General features: G+C 39.5%; 2 protein-coding genes across 3 annotated transcripts; one reads left to right on the forward strand and one right to left on the reverse strand.

Moving 5' to 3' along the window:
- Positions 1-293: 293 nt before the first annotated feature.
- LOC130907748 (uncharacterized) lies at positions 294-9,756 on the forward strand. Of its 2 annotated transcripts, none has more exons than XM_057823164.1 (21): positions 294-400; positions 467-525; positions 603-689; positions 815-933; positions 1,007-1,147; positions 1,287-1,349; positions 1,426-1,593; positions 1,878-1,980; positions 3,479-3,699; positions 3,765-3,921; positions 3,989-4,200; positions 4,268-4,382; positions 4,789-5,015; positions 6,024-6,138; positions 6,307-6,476; positions 6,552-6,643; positions 6,854-6,984; positions 9,014-9,203; positions 9,287-9,428; positions 9,493-9,592; positions 9,658-9,756. In XM_057823164.1, exons 1-21 carry the CDS (start codon positions 378-380, stop codon positions 9,726-9,728), a joined length of 2,706 nt encoding a protein of 901 aa, XP_057679147.1. In that variant the 5' UTR covers positions 294-377; the 3' UTR covers positions 9,729-9,756. The 2 variants fall into 2 exon arrangements, with proteins under 2 accessions (XP_057679147.1, XP_057679148.1); XM_057823165.1 differs by having other exon boundaries at positions 4,792-5,015.
- Positions 9,757-15,310: 5,554 nt separating this feature from the next.
- LOC130907710 (uncharacterized) lies at positions 15,311-21,217 on the reverse strand. The gene is made up of 21 exons (XM_057823102.1): positions 21,051-21,217; positions 20,894-20,970; positions 20,733-20,825; positions 20,537-20,661; positions 20,049-20,192; positions 19,918-19,986; positions 19,688-19,852; positions 19,510-19,606; positions 18,617-18,834; positions 18,384-18,540; positions 18,049-18,257; positions 17,872-17,989; positions 17,603-17,802; positions 17,416-17,530; positions 17,076-17,245; positions 16,305-16,399; positions 16,109-16,239; positions 15,861-16,050; positions 15,656-15,797; positions 15,470-15,596; positions 15,311-15,400 (listed from the first exon to the last, which is right to left on the reverse strand). Exons 1-21 carry the CDS (start codon positions 21,068-21,070, stop codon positions 15,327-15,329), a joined length of 2,736 nt encoding a protein of 911 aa, XP_057679085.1. The 5' UTR covers positions 21,071-21,217; the 3' UTR covers positions 15,311-15,326.
- Positions 21,218-23,426: the final 2,209 nt, after the last annotated feature.

Genomic DNA, 23,426 nt, shown 5'->3' on the forward strand with positions numbered 1-23,426 from the left:
TCTTCTACAGAACCTAAAAATATATATAAAATAAAAAAAACTTTAAAAAATTAAAAAAAAAATCAATAATGATATAACTTTCACAATTTATAATGCAATTACAGTAATCAGTTTTAATCTTGTGTCAAGAAAGGCCCAAATCATTATTCATACCTACTATGGCTTATCATATTAAAAGGCCGGTAAAATAAGTCAGTTGTCCAATCAGGCTCTGGTGCTACTGGGCCCATCAGGCTCTGATGCGATTCAGCTGTGTGCAATTGTAATTTTGCAGCAGCTACTTCCTCTTTCTGTCTAAAAGCCTGGAGTCCCGCACAAACTTCCTTGTAAACTGCAGGAACAGCACACTGCGGTCATCTGTTCTGCCGGTTTGTGCCATGGGTACTGCATTCGGATTCGGGTTAGTAGTGTTCCTGTTTCTTCCTTGTTGGTCTTCAATTGTTAAGAGTGATTCTGTCTTTTCCAGGTGGCTTTTTCTTCTTTGGTTATTAGGAAATGTGAATGCCCAGAAGACACCCTCCCCGCGTAAGGTTTAATTCTATAACTTTTTGGGGGGGAGAAATTGATAATATTTATGTTCTTAAATGATGCATATATCCTAGATATTGAAGCAGAATGTTTGGGAAATATCCTGCGAGTGGATGTTCGCCCACTCCCTGGGCAATTTCTTGAAGTTTCTGCTGTTGTTGGTAAGTTCTTGGTCAATTCTTGAGATTTTTGTATTAAAACCCATGTAAAGTGAATTCTCGAATTTCTTAAATGATCAAAATTTACTCAAATTTGAAGAAAATTACTGACAAATTGTCTGTTTCAGGTAACTCTGCTGTTAAACTTACACGAAGTTTGGCAAAACGATGTGGTTTCAGTATGGTGCACAAACAAGGAACCATCGCGATCTACGCCTCCCTTTACAACTGTTTTGTTCGAAATGTCGTACGCACAATAAAATTCTCCAGCCGACGTGTGTGTATATGCATAGTTGCGCTAATTTAATTTTGTATTTTAGCGGACTGACCGCACAATCGTGTTAAACCTGAGGCTCCATTCAAAGTCCATGGCTCAAGATGATGTGTACCAAGTGGCTGAAACCTGCAACTATATCGCGCAGGTCTCCAGGGAGATTATCTGTGACCGCAACTACATGGAGGCAAGTGAATGCAACACAACTTTTAAAGGGGAGCGGGTTGAATCTGGGCTGCACGTGACCATCAAGGCTGGCACATTGTGTCACTTCAGAGGGCAAAAGTAAAGATGGATGCTCACTCATACGGTGACCTCATTTCCAGGTGTCCGTGAAAAGGACCGTTCCACATGATTACACCCTGCCACGACGCAACATTGCCAAGGAGGTCAGACTAGCCCGCGGTCGGATGAACCTCTCCAGGAATGGTTGTTAAAATGTCTTGCTGTTTCACTTTTTTGCAGAAGCTTATCAACTCCAGATTCACAATCTCATCGCTGGTGTTCTTCACACCTGAGGAGAAAAAGATGACACTGCAGGAGGCCCACATAGCCGGCTACGGGGTCGCCAATACTGCCTCGAGGCTTGTTCTGCGAAGTGGCAAGACTGCATCTGAGACATATATACAACATGTAGGCAATGCAGCTTAATGCATTAGAGGCGCATTTTTTTTTTTTTTTTTTTTCTAAATGGAAGCTTAAGTGGCTATTGTGGATCAAATATCAACTGGGGTGGAATTTACCTAATTTTCTAGTTATTTTGGACCTGAAATTTGGGGAAAGCTTCAGGTGACTAGCAGAATTTAAGTGATTGAGTAATTTACTGAAATAAGACATTAATCGTAAATGGCATTGCCTGTGTTGGGTTTACTAATTGGTTGAAAAGCCTTAAAACCTCTCCCCTCTTACATCTGCAGGTAGCAGGAGTGCCCATGACTGTACTGCAAGCCGCTGCCATCTTTGAAAATAAGTGGTTCAAAAGCCAGATTGACGTAGCAGCTGCTTGTCCACAACTGGAAGGTAATGAAATGGCAACAATGTATAAAAAATACTTTGGAAATGCACTTGTCTGTTATGATTATTATCGGGTAGCCAACTCGGTGTATAATTTATTCAAAACTGAATTGGGTACATATAAGCACATAGGAAAAGCAATAATCAGCAATGCATTTGAATACAAAATATGATAGAATTATATCTGTTGCCAAATTTTAAAAGGATATATATATATTAGGTGTGCTCATTTCACAAATGATCACTTAAGTATGAATTTGACAGAACACACATGAGTGAAAATGGAGCACACATAGAACAAGAAAACATTATATTTAACTTTTACTCTTGCTTCACTCAAATCTCTTATCTCATGTTGTCTTCTGTTAGCACAGTGCTTCTGTTCTTACGCCCCCAGACGTAATGTTTCGCAATCCCCTCAGCTCTCTGCCACCACTGTAAATGGTATCATTTGTCTATAAAATTCTATCAAATTTATTCTATTGTCTATAAAATCATAAGTACCTCTGCCTAACATTGTCCCTTTTTCCTATTGTAGGATAAAGTAAGATGTATCAACTTTAATGTATAACTTAACTGTTTTGTAACGGAAGTCTTCAAACGCATAGTTGTCTGAATTAAAAAGTAGCATCCAAACTGTAAAAATACACTCAATGTACATTTTTTGACCATTTTAAACTGAAATTTGCAACATTAACTCATGAGGACAGCTTGACTGTCATTGGACAAAAGGAAAATTTTGCTGCAGGCAGTATCAGCTCTTTTGCAATGGTTTGGGGTTATTTTACAATGCTCTGTTAACTAATGTAACGCTGACAAAGGACAAATGTTGGCAATATTTGGCACGTTTTCGTTAAACAGTCAAGCGGCTAATGAGATTGAGGTCTGATATATCTATAAAGTTTTAATCGATTTGGCTTCCCGCTATCTGCTACATATTTTGACACTTAAGTCTTTCCTCATGTCCCACTGTATTAAGTCAAAGCCAAACTGTGCATTCTTGGCAACCGGGGGGGGAGGTGAGGGCGATTGTCGTGACCCTCCCAAGCCGAACATGGCGCTTCTCGGGCAGACACGTGAGAACCAAAGACTGTGGGTTAGCTGTGTGAGCCTGGCCCGAAAACGGTGCACAGCTCTTCATATCTCTGCTGTGTGCTCTTGTTTGGTTCAAACACACTCTGAAAATGAGAGCACCAATGAGGGGGCACAACCCACTATTTGAGAAGTACTGCGTTAAGCGACAGTACCTCCTCGACCAACGAGTGGATTTCGTATTGTCATTGTTCCGTCAGCTCACTGGTCAAAAAGCAGGTTAGGCGGAGGAATGCAGTTCCCTGCATATTCTTGTAAAGTGCAATAGCATTATTTGTTTGTTCTACAAAAAAGACACTATTTTCAAGTTTGATAATAAGACAAGGGGAGTCCCTTGAAAGAAAGCCCAATAATGGACGCGTACTTTTAATACCAGACAATTCAGTCATTTCCTGTGTTCCCTCTGTTCTAGGAAGCGTTTACTTCACACAGAACATGATCAGCTGGTTCCTGCCCACACGCATCGACCCGCTCATTTCCTCTGGTCAGTTCAGACTCCTAGAGGTGCACATGGGAGTGGATGGAAAGAGATTGGACAGCGCCAAGATGGTGGCACGACATATCAATATGACAGTTGATGACATGTACATCGTGCTTCATATTCCCATTGGGGCACCAGGCGGCTTTTTCACGGTCTGACATGGAAAAAAAATCCCTTGGTCTTTTGAGAGTAAGGCTAACTGTTGACGTTCCCCCAGAGTCAAGTCCGGGATAATGAATATTTGGTGAGTTATATGATTGAACCTATGCTTGAATTGCTGTGGCTTGAAGATGCCACCAATGAGGACACGAGCTACAAAGTGCTTTTTCCCATCATGACACCACCAGAGCCTCACCATTTTAAAGTGCAAGATGGTGAGTCTCATGATTGTTTTGACAATCTAAATAGCAATACATTAATTTTTACTATGTTCCAATTCAGACACTGTTCCAGAGGAGAAAGTGTTCAAAATAGCCATTGGGCCTTTTGCATCGGATGTAGTTTTACTCAACATTACCTTCATTGACGGGGTGGTGTCGGTGGATGACTGTAATGAGCGAGGCTTCAATGTGCAGGAGCGCTACTCTCAGAGCAGCGGTTTGAAGTACATCTCTCTTAAAGTTCCCTTCACGGACCGGGCCGTCCAACAGACGGTCAGACTTTTTCTCGTACTATGGAATATACGTGATGCGTTTTATGAATTGTAATTTTTCTCACCAGAAAGGACCAGCGTTTACACTCTACTCGCTACAAATGACTTTTGGCTTCGGGGTCCTGCCCAAGTTTACGCCATTTTGTCACACTACTAAACTGGAAGCTAAATTGGCTGGCGTTGGTGAGTAGGGCCTAAACATGGCAACTGTTTTGAGGAAAATAACAAGTGTAAATCATTTAATTACAATGTTTGCCACATTTCTATCAAAGAGCCTTTGATCGATTATTAAAAAAAAAAAAAAAAATACAAGAGTATAGTATTTTCCGCACTATAAGGCGCACCTAAAAGCCTTCAATTTTCTCAAAAGCAGACGGTGTGCCTTATACTCCGATGCACCTTAAAGTGCGGAAAATATGGTAGGTATAAGTGGCATTTCACCTTTTGAAATGTATTCATTCATGATAAAAAAAAGGTTGTGCTATAGTCCTGAGTACAATACAGAATCCTTGTTTTCCATTCCTCATCTAAAAATGGCAAATGTCCTATTTTTCAACTTGGTAACTTGAAGGCATGTTTAAATCTACAGCAGTTCTATTTGAAGACCCGACTGAACCCATACCTTCAGCTACCGGCGGCTGTGACAACAGGAACTTTTACATTCTTGTGCAATACGGATCACAAGGCAACAACTTCCAAACTCGTGTGGGAAAGCGCAGTTTGTCCCAGGCTCTGGCTGAGGAGTACGGCTTCAGCAGTAACAAAACGCACTTCAGTATAGTGGTGCCGTTTTCATCCCCTGACACTGTCTATGAGGCATGTAATGTACCTTTTAAATCTAAGTAATTTACACTATGAACATTTGTGGAGTTGGTTACCAGAGGTGGGTAGTAACGTGTTACATGTACTCGGTTACATTTACTTTACTAACTTTTTGGGAAAAAATGTACTTCACAGAGTAGTTTTACCAAGCCATACTTTTTACTTTAGATTTGTGAAGGAAAATAACGCTACTTACTCCGCTATTTTGGGCTAATGAAGTTAAGTTTTTCCCCCTCTTCTACACATTGGATTTATTTTTGCAAGCGATGCCAAGAGTAGCTATACCAATTTCACCAATGAGACGCAACAATAATCACATAATTCCAATATACCAATCAGATGCAAGCTCGCCGTTCTATGATTACGCCAGCCTGTTCAATCATGTGGAGTCTTTGAAGCACTGTGAAAAATGTATTTGACATGGAGCGGTGCCTTCAACATGACTTGAAAGTGTGGATTTCCACCCTTTAGTTTTATTAACGCTGTTTAACCATGGAAAACGGGAGATATGATCATTTTAACTTCATAATAGTTAACTATGAAGGAACTTTCTTCCACTAGAAGGCAATCATGCTCTTTGGACAAAATAACTTTCAATTTTTTCCCCCTCGGCGGAATTCAATTAAAAAATTTGTTTGGCTTAATGTGGTTATATAACGGGTTAATGTACAGTATCATAAATATGTGCTGAGAAAAAAATACCAAAAATGATCAAACAATGTAAGCAGTTACTTATTAGCTGAGTATTTTCACCAAATAATTCTTGTAATTGAGTATTTTTTTGGGTGAGTACTTGAGAATTACTAGTATTCTTTTAAAGTAACACCCTCTCTTGAATTTTGTCCACTCTACCCACCTTTGTTTATCATGTTTTCACGCAACACTTTACCACATGCCTTGTTCACTGAGAACAGAAAAGGGCATCTCTAAACAATTCTCCAAAATTTCAAGCTTATTCTAGAATCTTCTTTTGAACCTTATCTTCCCAATTTCCCTTCTTAGGCTATTGAAGGGTCATCTATCCGAGGCAGACTTGACATCACATTGTTAAATCCAGACACCAAGCGCAATCTCAATGACTTCACTCTGACTTGTCTCTTTTACACAAAACTCACAGGTTTGTTATGAATGGCAGGTAAACTCGGGGCAAAATAATCGAGGGTTTTTGTGTGTGTGTGTGTGTATAGCAAGTTTAAGTAGATCATGAAGGAATAAACTTGTATTAACTCTAAATATTCACTTTTTGAGTAAGTCTCTTGTAAACTGACATTCATTGTTCTTTCAGAATGTTTTCCCAATGGAACCATGACTGCTTTTGCAGTCAAACTGGAGTCTGTCCCCAGCATGAAACCTAGTCAGCTGACTCTCCTCGACCCAAAGTGTGGTCCGGTATACAGCAACGACCGTTATGCCTATTTTGTCTTTACTGGCAGCACCTGCGGGACCACCAGGAAGGTAACGTCCTGACCTGACTGACCTTTACTACAAAACACTGAGCTAACTTATTTCTGATCCCCCCCCCCCTTCCAGTTTGTTTCTAATGTAATGCTGTATGAAAATGAAATCGCCTTATCACCAGAATTTCAACATCAAAGAAATGGGACTGATGAACCAGAATTTGAGTGAGTTACAGGACTTGAATTTATTTGAACCCCCATGCACATAAAGATGACTTAAGAGAACCTTCACTGTAACCTTGCATAGTACATGATGGGTTATAGCTTGCCAAATTGACCATTAAAAAAATTGCAACATTAAGTAATAAAACGGATGTATTCTATACACGAGTCATAAAAATCTGACAATCACTTATTTCTTTGTCGCCCCTTAAGTTTAAGGGTTTCATGTCACTATGTTGTCAACACGAGTCGCTCCGTGACCTTCCACTCCAGAGCTCGCAGGAATGATCCATATGCTGAAAATGGGAGAGGCCAACTGCAAGTGGTACTGAGGCTTTCAATGGGTATGTAACACAAGGATGTAGGTTTGCATTGGGACATAACTCTACCAACTTTTCAGGGTGCTCAAATTGTCCCCACAAACTTTTAAGCAACCATAATTGCCTAATGACGTTATATAGGTAATTTAGATAATTTCCGTATGTCGTAAGGATAGAATTGACCATACAGTTAAGTCAATTATTTTGATCATGTTCAGACTTATAATGACCATAGACTTCATAATGCATTCATAGGGGGGCCTATCTCCGTCAAAGCTGACGGTGGAAACTGAGCTTTTTCTGTTAAATTCTTGTGAATAAAACATTAAATCCATGAATTCTTTATAGATATGGATGAAAAAACTATTATTGGGTAAAAGCAGAAAAAACATGCAGTATTTTTTTTTACGTAAATGTCGAATGTGTCTTTTAAGTACACTGTGGCACAAGTCCACAACAAAGCTTTTTTCGTTTATTCTTGAGAATAAATGCTCAAATCCCTGAATTATAGATATGGACGTAAATCTCTTCTTGGTTAAAAGCAACAAAAAAAGTGCCGGTAGCATTTCTTTTACGTAAATATTGCGAACTATGATGCTAGTCAGTGAGGAAATTTGCGGTTGCCATATTGAAACTGAGTTTTTTTCCAGTTCTTGTGAATAAATGCTTAAACCCCTGAATTCTTTCTAGATGGGACGTAAGGCTCGATTGTTAAATGCCGCAAAACCGTGCGGTAGCATTTTACGTAAATATTGTAAAGTATAATGCCAATGCTATAGTGGCTAATTTCTTTTTTTTTTTTTTTTTTTTTTTTTCACGTTTCAAAATGCATGCATGGTACGAAATATATAATTACCTTGAATCTTTGAACAAATCCCTTCTAAGACAATCCTGTTTGTATGCAGTACATATTTAGTACTTTTTTCAACCTAAATCCGGCATTATATCGCTGCATGTGAACGACTGCTAATAAATGATGCGGAGGCATGACTCAGGCGAAAATGGCGAATGTGTCAAGTCAATACATTATGAAGTCTATGCAATGACCTTTTCACTTGGTGAATGTGCTGGTCTACCCCACCCCCATTCAAACGCATGTTTGATTGGCTGATGAATTATTTAAAATTGTCATTTGCAGCCTATGTGGACATTTTAGATAATACACATTAATCATAATCGATGTTTTTTTAAGCTGCCCTTGTGGACAAAAGCAGTAGTGTTTTACCTGAAGGAAGGCTCAATTTTTATATTTAACTTTAGACAGTTGAGCAGTCTTAAGACGTTTATTTTTTGCATTCCTGTATAGTTCAGATTATTAACAAGTTTGTATTGTGTGAATATAATGTTCAAATATTGCTATTTTAATTTGCTAATAAAATCCAGACATGTTGTTTTTCAAAATGTATCATTACTTTGGAACTGTGTATCACCTGAACCAATACACGTGAAAATATAAGTCAATACATTGATTTTACATTTATCATTTAGTCTATAAAGTTCAAATTTGTGGGTGAACAGGGGTCAGGACTACCTTTCTCAATCTTTGGTCTTATTAATGTCCTGGCCGCAGCAAAAAGTGTACATGCAGGTTATATTATTGAGACCAAACCTACGCCCTTGATGTAACCACTAGTATAGAAGATGTGCTCGCACTGTCTAAAATGCTATTGCCCTCTGAGTATTTATGGAGGGAATGGTCAAACCTACAATGCATTTGGCAAGCTAATGCTACATTTCATTGTGTCCTTTTCTTAATGTTCCTGCGGTCACGTTAAACTTTGTGTACACAAGACATTTAACTGGAATAACACGGAGAGCAGAAATCCACCAAGGTCAAACATTCTTGAGCATGTACACCTGACTTGTTCCCAAACTCGTGACATATTTTATTGCACCATTTGGAGTTTATAAGAATTCTTGTGTACTAATCGGTGATTTACACTAGAGTACCATAAATGGCTTGATGGGCATTTGCCTTATTGCTCAACAGTGTCTAAACTTGTTATCTATAAATATCTTGTTTGCTTGACTTAATCACTCGCTTTGTTTATAGATGATTCCTACACTTCATTTTATGGCACCGCTGACTACCCAGTCTCAAAGTACCTGCAACATCCACTGTATTTTGAGGTAGCACTCATGAGATCAACCAACCCCAGAGTGTCACTGGAGCTGGAAAGCTGCTGGGCCACAATTGACAAGGAGAGAACATCTAAGCCAAGATGGAATCTGATCATAAATGGGTATATATAAACTGGTAGTTTGTGTTGTACAGTACTAATATAATTGATGGATGTCACTGTTAAAAACGGCTTTTGCATTACAGCTGTCCAAATCCAGTGGACCCAAACCAGGTGAGATTTCATTCCGTGTTGAAGGATGACAGAGTGGCATATCCATCCCATGTAAAACGGTTTGAGGTCCAAATGTTTGCTTTTGCGCAAGACAAGGACAACTTGAATAAGCAGGTATTTTATTCTCTAACCCCTGAATTGCAGAATTGCTCACACTAAGACTTGTCTGTCATTGCAGCTCTACGTCCACTGCGATGTAGAAATCTGTGACCACCAGAATCGTCTGAGTGAAGTTTGTAAGAAAAGGCTATGTTACAGCCAAGACAACAGGATGAAAGGTGAGCCAAGATGTTCGTTTTGTAAAGCAAGTTTTCTAATTTTGGAATTTTCTTCCACGTCTTAGTTCAAAAGAGAGCCACTTCAAATGTTAAAGACCTTACACAAGTCTCCTCTGGATGCATTCACCTCAACTGAAATAAAAGTTGCTTTTAAACATGACAAAGACTGTTAGATTTGTGTAATATTGGACATTTTGACTGTGACAATACAAAAATACCTTTTCAGAATTGATAATACATTGTACTGTAGCCATTTGGGTGTGAATAACAAGATATCACTTCAGGAAAGCAATGCCAGTTTGGTTTTTGGCTGAGGTGCCCTTGAGCAAGGCACTTTTCCCTGCTATGCTCAAGTGCTAATGATTCTGTTCACTCTTTAATTTGTGTACTTTGTAAATTGTCCAAGTATGAACTAAGAATTCCCCCATCCAGGAATTTTAGTTGGTAAACTCTTTAAAATTCTGTCACTTTTAATTTTTTAAATACTTTAATACTCTGCATGCTCCACCAATGCCCTGATGAGGATACAGTGCCCTGACATTTTAACAGACTGCCCCAAAAAGCCTTTTATTCACTTCAATAGTGTTCTGGGCGAGTTCCCACGGCAGCAGCGCAGTTTCACTGAGCCTCTGTTAAAACTTCTAACCCACTTAAGACTTGTTACTAAAAGTGAAGGAGTTTACGGTTTTTGTTTCTGGTGCTGATTTGATGGGCCAAATGCTCCTTTATGTTCATGCGTGCCATGCATACATGAGCTTAAAACAAGTTACGTTTTAGGTTGGAAGTGGCAGTTGTGTGCAAAAGTGAAACTCTACAGCACCTTTTTAAACAATTCATGGAAAATGAACATACCCAGGGTTCTCAGACCTGCTGCCCTTATCATTTAGCTTGGGCTTATTTTATCTATGAACTAGCATAAATTCTCAGCAGTGTTTGAAGGGTTAACCTTGATAATTGAAGTGCAATTCCAGTGACGCCTGGTACAAAAGTCTTTAAAAAGCTACTGTGGAGATGTTGACCAATGCAGTCAGTTTCAGGAAGTTTTTTTTTTTTGGCTGTGTACAGGGGCATCTGAGCCTCAAGTGAGTGTAACTATATGCAGAGAATTTTGCAATGCCCAAGAATAACAAGTCATTACTAAAGACATAACAGGGAGGGGACTGGGTCACTGCCAGACGCACATAGTAACCCTGATATCAAACGTTGAAATGATGCCGAATCAACATTCTGCTCAATCTTGTATCGTTGAATCGACGTTGACACCTGACATTGATTTGTCATCACTTTTGCACCCTGAATGTTGTTCCAACGTTGAAATCCTTACAAAACCTGAACGTCATTTCGAATATAATATTGGAACAATGCTGAATTAATGTTATGTTTTCCCTTCATTTTCAACCATGATGCTATAAATGCTTTCATTTATGCCCATATTTAGAGGTCCGGGTTTATTTACAGACAGAAGAAAAAGCTAGGCTAACTAATAAAATATACATGAATGATAAAAAAAAAAAAAGTAATTTAATGAAAAAATCACTGCTAGATTTCAAATTTTAATTGAATCACAATAAACATTAACACTCAGTAAAGTTCAAACTTAAGCCTTATCAGTCTGACGAGCTTCACTGAGAACTTTGCCACCAACGCAGTCTGGGGCATAGTGTAGCCACTTCTGCACAACAGCAAATGCATATTGTGACGCGTCCATCGCTACCTGCCTCTTCAGTGAATCCGCAAAATACAAACAAATCGGCATTCACAATTAATTGATATCAAGGAATTCAAGCAGTTATCATAGTTTACCATCAGTATATTGTGGTGGAGTCTCTCAACCAGGGGTGAAAGTGGGCCAGAACGGTCAGGAACGCAGTTCTGGTATAAGATTCAGGGCAGGAACGTTGTTCCGGTATACGGTGCTTTGATTCCAAAAATATGACAGTAACTGTCAAAACGCTATCAAAAAAAAAAAAAAAAAAATGCTAAGATGCCGCACATGCATTTAATCTCCAAGAAGAAAACAATCTACCCTCATCAGATTTACATACACAAGTGTTTACAACAAGCATAATAAAGTGCTTGTGTAGCATAATCCGTTTCCACCGATATTATTTTATTCCACAGATGGCATGGAGGTTTCCCCAGCTGCTGCAGTTATGAGTCTGATGATGATGAGTCACATCAATGTGCAAATGCATGCAGCAAAGCAAAACGCATGGACTCATTTATCTGTTCAATTGGCTGACATACTGACATGTGATCAACAGAGATGGTCAGCTCTGATTGGTTCAAATGTGCATTTTTTCTTGAACAGCAAAAAAAGTTTGTTTTGATGTGTTGTTGATGTGACAAAAAGGGCAATGCAACAGAAAAATTAGAAAATCTTTAAGAGCAAGGAAAGAGTTGAGGAGGCTTATTTATCATATTTAGTTTTATTTGCTCTGATGGGGAGGTTCAGAACATCTTAGCGCTCAATGTGCACTTTGGACTTATATTTGTTAATTTATGTTAGGCTACTTATTCATTTCCTTATGATTTAAAAAAGTCAATGTTTGCGTGATCTTCAAAATATATTCTATATCACTGCATGATATGTCATTTGTACTTATTTTTCTGAATAGGCTATATGTTATATCTATTACTTAAAAAAATGTTTACCTTAACTTCAATTTTAATATACATCCTATGTTCTTAAGTAGTTAAAATTGAGATTTGGCATTTAGTATGTGAGGAAATGAGGGAATACAATTTTGGATGAAAATCATGTTTTGTATGTATTTTTGAAATAACTGCCAAAAGTTTTCTTTGCGTTTCAGTAGTTTTCGGAGGTTAACACTACTCTTACCGGAGTAAAATTTTTGGCTCTACCCATCTCTGGTCACCACTACAATTCACTCTCAAATAGTGTTCATATAGACATGTACTGTATTTTTCGGACTATGAGTCGTTTTTTTTCAGTTTGGCCCGGGGTGCGACTTATACTCAGGAGCGACTTATGTGTGAAATTATTAATACATTATATTTCACGTTATTTTGGAGTAACACTGATGGTTTGGTAAACTTGCATGTTCTTTATGCTACAGTTATCTGAATAACTTAATAGCTATTGGCCATGTTTGCGTTCTGCCATTGGCAATGTGTGTTCAATTGTATTATTGACTTTTTATATTGAAATGCATGCTTTTAGTTTGTGCTTTCACGCCCACGTGGGGGCGCACTCGCATTTGTTTACGTGAAGAGCGCTCACACGCCAGAAGACGGACAGCTACGCAGCTTTGAGCGGGCGAGTTAGCGTGAAAGACAGCTGCGAACCTATGTCTATTTTTTATGCTTGTAAAATATCTCCACAGCAGCAACACCCGTGTGTATCTTTTCTGTTTTCCGCCCGCATTTGGACACTTAGAGCCAGTTGTGTGGTTGTTTGAACGATGTGCTAATGCTAGCGAACGCATGCTAACCGTTTGTGTCATTGCTGTAATGGCACCAAATTATCATTTACGTTGATGCGAACCCGTGTGGTATCGAGGACGAAATTGATTCAGCAAATTATACGGACATCCAGAATAGTCATTTGGGAGTTTATTTCGCTGTATAGCCAGGACCGAGCCATAGCGTCCTGGTGAGGACAGTATATTCGCATTTCGTTGTTCATGCGCTGTACACTTATTCAGCATGTTCTTTATTGTATTTTTATATTAAATTGCCTTTCAAGATGACATCTGTTCTATGTGTTTGATTTTATCAAGTAAATTTCCCCCAAAAATGCGACTTATACTCCGGTGCGACTTCTCTTCGTTGGGCATTTTATGGCTGGTGCGACTTACTCTGGTGTGACTTGTAGTCTGAAAAATACGGTACTTTTTCTACTTTGTAGAAAAGTCTAGGTGAGTGCAAGCAACACCCACTAAGACCATCTCCAGTGGGCCACAAATACAGACCCCTGGTTTAAACCCTCACATTCTACCCGAGTGGATAGTCTGATATATTTCCACAAGCATGATGCATTTAATGTTCCGAACATGAAATTGATTGGAAGACTAGTTTTATCATAGACAGGGTTAGGTGCACCATCCAAAATTTAGCTGAAGCCCATTTCTGATTTTTCAGTGGAAACACTATACCCCACCCCAAATGTGTAATCTCAAATCAGAGGTCTCCACACCAGTCCTGGTTTATGTTACAACCAATCTAGCAGACAACAAATGAAGTTTCTGCTAAGTCATGAAGTGCCTGACTGCAATCAACCGATTACACTTAAGACCAAATTGGTGAAAAGGTTGGAAGGAAATCCTGTACTGCCATGGAGAATGCTTTGAAGTCTTAAATTGTTGTTGGAATTTATTCCCCCCGGCCAAAGCTGCACGGAAACGGCAGCTGAACAGAAATGGTGCTCCGTTGTTTACCGTCCCCGCGAGCCAAACCAGGAGGAAGCAAAACTCCGCGCGTTCCTGTGTTAACCCTTTGTACTGACTCCATGTTCCAAAAGTTTGAAGACTCACCGACAGCAGGTTGACAATTTATTCGTCGACAATGGTCAAAGAACAAGGCAAAAATAGACTGAGGGACAATTCTGGATCCAAAACAAGACTACATAGAAAATGTTTCCGAGCAGCAAATCTGTATTCTCAGTGTCCAGTGTTTAAGTCCGTGGTGCAGGAGGCCGGGCCGAAGGTGTGTCTGGGCATTGCTTTTGGGACATTCACTGTGGCCGGTTTAGGTTCATGCGTGGATGGGACGTGGTTGCCACAGCAACCGACGCTGGTCTTGTCACAAGCGCCCGCTATCAACTTTGTTATCCGGGCTGGCGCTACTTGTTTTAGGACAAAGCGCACTAGTCTTTCCTTGTTGGGAGAACTGATTGCCAGAGTTGGTGCGTCTATCTTGCTCGTGACGCACACGTTGGGCTTCTGTGATAAGATGGCGTTGTGTATCTATTCTATTTCTTTAAACTATGGTGTATTTTACATTAGGTGTGTTAGAGTAGTGCAGTCTTACAGTAAATATGAGAAATACTATTCCCTGATATTACGTGTGTTCGAGTACTGCAAACAGACGGTGCCTACAAGAAACCACCATTTTTCCTTTTCCCCCCTCATGAGCGCCGATAAACAGTAAAGTGAATCACCTTAAGGGCACGGAGTGTAGTCTGCCTAAACTAGTTAGATGAATGCAAACAATTATATGGTGTGTGCGAGAACTGTACCTATTCCCTTCATTGTTTAAAAGTATGTGTGCCCATCTCAGGCACACACACACTTTTAAAGTTTATTCAACATGGCTAGCGTGAGGCAGACCGTTTTAGCGACTCGATGGGTTCTCATTTAAAACTATTTACCGCGGATTGGAACACATTCCTCAGCTCCCGTTCGCCATCTTTGAGACTTCTGCCGCGCAAGAGTGATGTTGCTCGCCAAGAAGTCACGCAAACTAATGATTGCATGGATGATTTTGGGCTTCAGAGGCAAATAAGGAGATGGTCCCAGACTAGTTTGAAGAATACAGGGAGAATTGCCTGGCACTTCCAGGCAAAAGAATTTTGTCTACAGAACATTTCACCATCTTTCAAGTTTATCCCTCATTTTGCCAGTTCCAATGAAACTTTCTCCTGATACTAGAAGTTAAGTGAACGATCCAAAGTATTAATTTGAATGGAAAGAATATTCCAAAAACAATTACAACGCACCAGGAATGTTTCCAACTGAAGACTCATTGCAAAAATAATTCAGTTTAAGAATCTTTATTCAGATTTAAAGAGATGAATTGGTCCAGATGAGATGCGCCTTTGCAGGGTTGAGTTGGTGCTTCTTCGTGCTAAAATTGGAAAATTTTATAAGCCATGTTGTCATGACGGACTCAAAACATTTGTAATCGTACACTCACCCCTTTTGAATCCTTTGTTTCCATGAAATCCAGTAATCCCATGACTGCGACGTGGACATTGACCTCTGCACAAGCCTTCCGAGTCACCATTTGTGTCACATACCATTGCGTTGCAGTGGATGTAGATCTAAAATACAGAATTCAGTTAGGATAATTTCACTGTATAGGTTTAATGAAATTGTGTACCTCATCTTTCAGAATCTCATCCTCTTTTGTAAATGTGAACATCTTAATAGAGAAGCGCTTGAAGTGAGATGGGATGTTGACCCGGGCATCAGATACAACAGGGTGGAAGAGCGTCACGTAGGCGTCATCTTTGTTCTCGCAGCTGGAGGGGGGCGTGCATTAAACTACTGGTAGAAGAGTAAAATTTAAAACAAGTAAAACTCACGTGTCAATAATAAGGTCCCAACTAGGCAGTGTATTTCCATCTTCATGAGCAGTGGCCCAGCAGCTTTCCAAAATGAGCTCCAGGGAAGGATCGTTGGAGCGAGTCAGCTCTACCTCAAAGTACAGAGGTTCCCTGAGGTGTTTTACTACTGGGTAATCTTCAACTTTGTAGAAGTAGTAATAGGAGGAATCTGAAGAATAAACTCAAATTAACCAGTTTCTTTAGCCAACATTTTTATGCATTCTTACCATGAGCTAGTCTCATTTGTACATCAAGTTGTCCCAATCCAATCTCTGCTGAGGGGTAAGTGCTGCGCGACTTGTAGCCAAATGTAAGCGTCTGAGTGGCATTGACTTTGTAGTAGCAGGATACCGTTTGCCTACAAGAGAATATTGCGGCTGAGGCACGAATGACTGCCATAATGTAATCAGAATGATGACTTGCCTATATTCAGGATCAGTAGGTGATGTATAGGAAGGTGCTTTGTTGTTGTAATACAGGCCAATCTCATTTTGGTACATGATGTAGTTTTCCAGGAACTGAGAAAACAAGCATTAGGCCACACTCCAATACTACCATATGTTTAGGACTAAGCCGCTACTTTTCCACCCTTCATTTTGAATCCTGCAGCTTATTTGGGTTAATAGTAGTCAACCATTTGACGGCGGTGTCCTAAGACTTCCATAATTGTGACATGACAGATGTCAGCAAGTATAGCCAGCAAATTATGCACAGTTTATGTCCAACTCAGATCTTTAACATCCATTCAAAAGTGAGAATTTGCTGGATGACACCCGTCATAAGCATCCATTAATGCTCACGATTACAATTATCTTATGGCACTACTGTCAAATAAAGTGTTACCAAATACATTATCCAGCAATTAATGAAACTGGAACAGTAACTGAAGAAATTTGCACAGAACATTAAGATCGTTTACAACTGTTGTGCTGCAATGCATGCTATGAGGCATGTTGGAAAACAAGTGTTGACTGTCTCCAAGGGAGCAGTGATTGGCAAATGAAGATTCTTTAAGAAAATAATTCACTCTTAGACTTATTTTGCCACTGTCAAAGTTAAGAGTTAATATTGTTCAGGGTAAATATCCCATAACACAGTGAGGACAGCTGCACCTTTGAACAAATGCCGTTTGTGTCAAATTTGGTGGTGGCTTATAGTCCAAAAATTACAACAGTCTTTCACATAAAAGCTTACCGTTCTAGAGGTTCCACAGGAATCAACATTGAAGGAGAAGTAGGCGAATCGGTCATCACTAAAGACTGGTTTACAAGACTTATCCTTGAGTGTTAGCCATTTGGGGGTGAGGTTGGGAACAGACTCCACCTTGACAGCTAATGCATTCATGGTTCCATTTGGATGGCACACTGAGGACAAGGGAATGAGGTCATCAAGTGGATCTGCCTTTACGACACCATCTACGATTTTTCTGACCAGATTAATATCAACTGCCATGTCCTTCAGAATGCATTTTTAAATTAGCAATTGGATCATTTCTATTACAACCTTAGAAAGTCAAGTTGAAATAAAATCTTACCAGTAGTCTTTAAAGGGAAGTTGCAAGCCAAGTAAAGATCAGCAAGCATCCAATTGTTGTTTGGCTCCCACAGCATCACATCAAGTCTGGCTCTGATTGAATCAGAGGTTATGTGCTGTGAAAAAAAACGAACAATTTAGAGAATGCAGTTTCAAGTTGGCATGCGTTATGATGAGGCACATGGTACCTCAAAGGCAACTTCTTTAACAGTGAAGGGAACAACAAAGTTTATGTGGGTGTCATTCTCTTGCAATTTGAAGGCTTGTGCTAGCTCAGGAGTCAGTGGCTGATACCCAACCAGAGTCTGGAAATTTTTGCCTTGACTTCCGAATTTCACTTCGACGTAGAAGTGATTCTGATCACAAGTGCCTTGAATGGTGGGAAGAACTTCACAAAGGACAAAAAGTTACTTTAAAATGTTGCTAATGTGACCATTCAAAAGCCCAAATAGCTTACCAACATCTTGCAGAGATGCCACCAACTCTACTGGGTGAGCAAAAGGAGATGCTTCAGGATGGACCAAGAAACCAAAGACTAGTTGAAGGGTGTATGTTGTTACCAGGGGCTCAGGATTCTGCAAATGGATGAGATTATTATAAATCACACAAGAGTTGAGATGTTAAAATTACTTACATGTTTGTGGACTTCAGCAGCAGCAAATGGAACATTTAAAGAGAAGCTCTTCATGCCACCAGGATTTCTGTGCTCTTGTATAATGAAGCCCTTGGCGTGGCATGCTTCCAAAGTAAATGTGCCGGTGGAGAATGTGATGTTCTTCAACTCAACATCATCAAGAAAGGTGCCTATGTGGATGTTGAACACCCTCTCCTCTGCATTGGTATCTGAAAGGGGTAACAATGAAAGCTGCTGTTAACCATAAAGAAATGTAAGTGTTGATAAGGTTGCACATTACCAGCTGAAAATGTTCAAAAAGATCATTTATTACAGCGGTGGAATTTGTAACTTACAGTCAACAACCTGGGGTTGCCTGGGCATAAGAGGTGTGGTGATGGGGAACAGAATTTTGTATCTGGTATCTTCTTGAGTTCTCTCAGACCTCCAGAGCACTTCAAGCATAGGCTCCACTGTGTAGGTCATGTGGTACTGGTAATCTGGGGCATGGCTCTGCAATTATGTATAGCCATTTTAAATAAATCATGTAGATGGACATGCATCATACTAGATGTGGGCCACAGCGAACCTTGTTGTAGCCATCAGGAGAACCCACAGGGATCTCTAAAACAATGTGAAAGTCTGTTGCTGACAAGGCGTAGCCACGTGTGGCCATCTGACGACGATCCAGGCGCTGTCCATTAATGCCCATGTACATTTCTAGAATCTTTACCGTCCCGTCCAGAAGTGGCGTGACACGGCGAGGGACATGCCAAGAGATCACGTCTTCAGTGAAAAGGACCCCACCTATTGGAAGGAATGCGCAATACATTAAAACCGTTCAGATTTCCATTCTCCGTGTGAAGCAGCTAAACAGGACACTCTTTTTTTTTTTTTTTAAAGGATCCCTGAGGGGGCTTGCCATTAGCCTTGTTGTAAATACAACAGACCACCACAACAAATTGAGCACTCAGGAAAGAAAACAAGTTCAAAATGAAATACGACCACCCAGTTCGCTCCGAAACACCTCATCAGCCCAAAGAAAACTCCCTCTGCTGGTCAACTCAGAACCTACAGGCAACAAGCCATTAATGGCATCAATTAACCCTAAAAATTTGGATCAGAGGCTGGATTTGTATACATCCTAGATTACCTACCAAATCTTATTTTAATCTGTCCATGAATGGTAGAGTAGGAATAATTTTAGGTCTGCAATCATTTAATCTAATGTACAGGATTTACGTGAGTCATTAAATGGATTGTCAAAATGCAGGCCTTAAAAAGCATTAAACTAAACATTTGGGGAATTAAAAATTAACGTGTAGAATAACTACATCTGAGTTCTATCATCAGATAGCCTGGTTAAGAGAACATATGATCTCTTACACAGTAATGAGCAGATACAATCAGCTACCTGATAATATTGACCTTATCAGTTTTGAGCCAAGAAAAAAAAAAAAATTGCACAATTAACAGTCTTACCTGTAGGGCAAGCAGCGGCCATGTTCATTACAGTCAAACCTTCAGGTGACTTGTGGTAGACTCCAACCTTGAGAATCTCCATTGGGACACCAGCCACCTAAAGCAGCATGAGCATTAGTTATAGGCTACTGCAGTTGAATTTCATTTAAGAAAAAGCATGGTTTTGTGTAGTGCTCACATCCTCAGAATAGGTTTTCGCTGTATTGTAGGGGCTTCTCACAACCATACGGTTAGCGGTGGTCATCGCTTGGCATCCAGCTCGTTCAGCCTCACTCTTCATCAAAACGACCGCCTCTGGTGTGTAGAAAGTCATCTTCCAGATGCCATACTCTGCACTAGGGGTCTAGAAAAGGAAGTTCTCTTTAATGACAGAAAAGTGAACAGCCATTCAGTTTCATATCAACTTACACTAGGGACAACATTCTTCGAGTTCTCATCGCCTTTATCTGGAACTGGTGGGGGCATGTAGGCCGACACCTAAAATTGAAAATATTAAATTTTTGAGCGCCAACACTTGAACAAGCACAAAAGCCACCTACTTCCATGTAGTTTCTGTCACAAAGAATCTCTCTGGTGGCCCAGCGGGTGTAGCTGCAAGTCTTCATCACATTATGGGTGACCAGATCTGATGGTTTAGTGCTGTACATTCGCAGTCTTAGGCCAACGGTAAAGGTAGAGTCGTCCTACACACATAAAAAGTTTAAAGAGAACTTTAGCTACACCAGGTAAATGTGTGTGTGTGTGTGGGGGGGGGGGGGGGGGGGGTTAACTGCAATCGCTGCAGATTTGTTCAGACTAAGCCAATTTCATTGATTTGCTTTGAGTTCAACCAAACTGAAGCTTTGTGTGCAATTTATGGAAAACATTAACAATCGGGATTTGAAAAATTACTTTAAACTCCTTAATAGTAACCGCACAAAGGTCACCTACTGAAGAACAATTTGTTTAGTCAGGCCAATTACCGCTACCTAGTGGCATCATCTTTGCATTTCCTGCCACTGCTAGCAAAAAGCCTCATAAAACATACTTTGTTGTCCACATGGCAGCCCATCAGTGATGTGTAGATTCTGGTGTTACCCCAGGGGTCAGACTCCATGCTGTAGCCACACTGAGCAGCCAAGGTAGGTGTTAGCACAATGTGTTGGGTGCCATCTGTGGGAGAGGGAACACCATTTTCATTTTGTCAAGTATTGACTCAGCCAGTTTGAGACCAAACTACTCACTGATAGCCTCCACTTCTAGTTGGTTCCCTATCGCCAGGGCTTTATCCAGCGAGAGCCTCATCAGGTTACCCACGCAGTCAGTCTTCAAGCCACCTGCAGTAAAATACACTATGGGATTAAGTCCTGAAGAGACAAAACAAAAAAATAAAAACATAGCTCACTTGGCGCTGGATTTAGCTTAGTATTTGGCTTTGCTTGACTGAGGGCTATCAACACAGCCAGCAGGCTCCGTATCAGTCTGTCATAACGAAACAAATACAGATGAAATCAATCAGAAATTAATTTTGTGCCAGCAGTTAGAAAAAGAGGCATACTTACACATTCTCAGAATTCACCATATTGCAGTCAGTGTGAGTACAGCCACACCAAACACAAAAGTCACAGGAACTAGGGCACTTGCAGAGATTGGCACTAGAAGCCCAGCATGCCCCACCAACTCTGAAGTGAAGAAGGAGCTGACTGCTTTCTGATAGACTCACAACCTGTTTTATATCACTCGGAATTACGACGCCCAGGTGATCTGCATCACTAATCGGGTCACCAACACAAATGCATTCACGCACTCACCCCTTTTTAAGTCATTCTAATGGTTACACAAAATAAAGTGCTTCTGCTATTGCACTATACACAGATGAGACATAAGTGGAAATAGCCACGATGGTCAGTTAATATTTTTTCTGCAATACTGCAATTCAATGCAGTGAACAAAATAGTAAGAAAATGCAGTGAACTCAATATTAAAACTTTGTTTTGTTTTTGTAAAGTAACTTTTTGCGGTTTCTGTCATTGTTATTCTCTTGTGTTATTGTTTTTCTACAATGAAATGATGTAAATTATTTTATGTATTCATCTCCATTTGTTTTAGTGCTGCAACGATTAATCGATTAACTTGAGTAATTTGATTAGAAAAAAGCTAAGAATCAAATGTTGCTGCTTTGAGCATTCGTTTAATTCAAGTGGTATTGGGTTGTTTTGAAAGTTTTAGTTTTATTGATTTGGGTGGATACACTGCTCTCTAGTGGCAAGAGTGAATGTGACATAACTCATTTACCATGGCTGAATTCAGTTGCTCCCTGTTAAGACCAATATAAACTGTTTTTTTTTTTTTTTTTATGCATTCATAATTTAGTTTATGAGTATATTTAGCTGTTTTTTGTGGAAACGTGTTTGAACGATTTGTTAAGAGTATTGTCAAAAACAACAACAACAACAAAAAACATTAGCATTGTACAGCATTTAAGCTAGCGGACTTTTGCTATGCAAGTTAGTCAATTGTTCTTAGATCCTTATTTATTTACTTTTTAATACTGTTTGAGGCAAAGCTCAGGTATTTTATTGACATTTAAACGTATTTATCGCTCTTGTGAAATGAAAGTACAATTCTGCATAGTTTGAAGAAACACTTGGGAATTTTGTTTTTGCATTTAATGCTGTTTTGAAAGTCCAATCTTAGCAAGCCTTTGTTTCACATCTAATGTAAAACAAAACAAAACAAAAAAAAAAATAAAAATAAAACAAACTTCTACTCCTACTGCTTTAAGATAGCGGCTGTTTACTAATACCGTCGAGTCTATCATTTCGCATTTAGTTCTCTAGTTTCTAGTTCATCTGCTAACTACGCTGTGTCTGTCATTTCGCATCTAGTTCTATATACATGTGATTTATACCATAGTATCATGTGGGCACAGTTTGTAGGCAATCGGTTACAGTCAGGTACTATTGGAGCCACCTAGCATCGCGTTTGCAACGGCGACGCAACTCCCATCCCTCCTCCCCACTCCTGCTCCGCTCTCTCGTCTAGGTGAGTCTGTGTTTCTCAGATTTATCTCACGTCATTCAACCAATGTAGTAACGCATACCTTTACATCCTCAGTAATGGTAATGGCGTTGCCGAGACGAGAAAAGTAATTAATTAGATTACTCACTACTGAAAAAAATAACGCCGTTATATTTTAACGCCATTATTAACAACACTGATTGTGGTTTATAGTCAAGTACGGCGTATATGTGGATTTATTTCTAAAATTTTGTGAAATTTGGCCAGTGAGGCTTATAATCAGTTGTGCTTTATAGTCCAGAAATTACGTTACATATTTCCTTTTATTCAAATAAATATATATCTGTTTATTTCATATCGTCACACAAAATCATTTATTATCCCATAGCACTGTTTTGTCTAATTTGTGAACTATGGGACGAGTACAAGGGGTAGCCCTTTGTTCAAGGTTTTTTATAGATATGGGGAGTGTTATAGGCAAGGCAAGGCAAATTTATTTATATAGCACAATTCAACACAAGGCAATTCAAAGTGCTTTACATCACATGAAGACCATAAAAATCACATTTAAATCAACACAACGTAAAAACCAAGACAAAAGATCGCATTTAATCACAGAATAAAAATAAATAAATAAAAATAAAACAAAATAAAAATATAGACTACTGCTTCCAGCCCTGTTCTTAGTTTGCCTAGGTTTTCCACTGTTTATGTGTGTGGCAAATATAAACTGTATGGACTTGAAGATCGGGGCAGATCAATTCTTGCATCTGTTCCGGCCGGACAGCTTTTTTCTTGTCTTTCCTCAACAAATGTACTCAGAACTTTCTTTTTGTTCCTGAATTGTGTGTCGTCATATCCTGCTCATTAAGAGAATATAAAAGAACCTGTAAAAAGAAGAAAAAACTTGTTTTCTT

Source organism: Corythoichthys intestinalis, chromosome 19 (assembly GCF_030265065.1).
Source record: "Corythoichthys intestinalis isolate RoL2023-P3 chromosome 19, ASM3026506v1, whole genome shotgun sequence".
Taxonomy (NCBI): Eukaryota; Metazoa; Chordata; class Actinopteri; order Syngnathiformes; family Syngnathidae; genus Corythoichthys; species Corythoichthys intestinalis.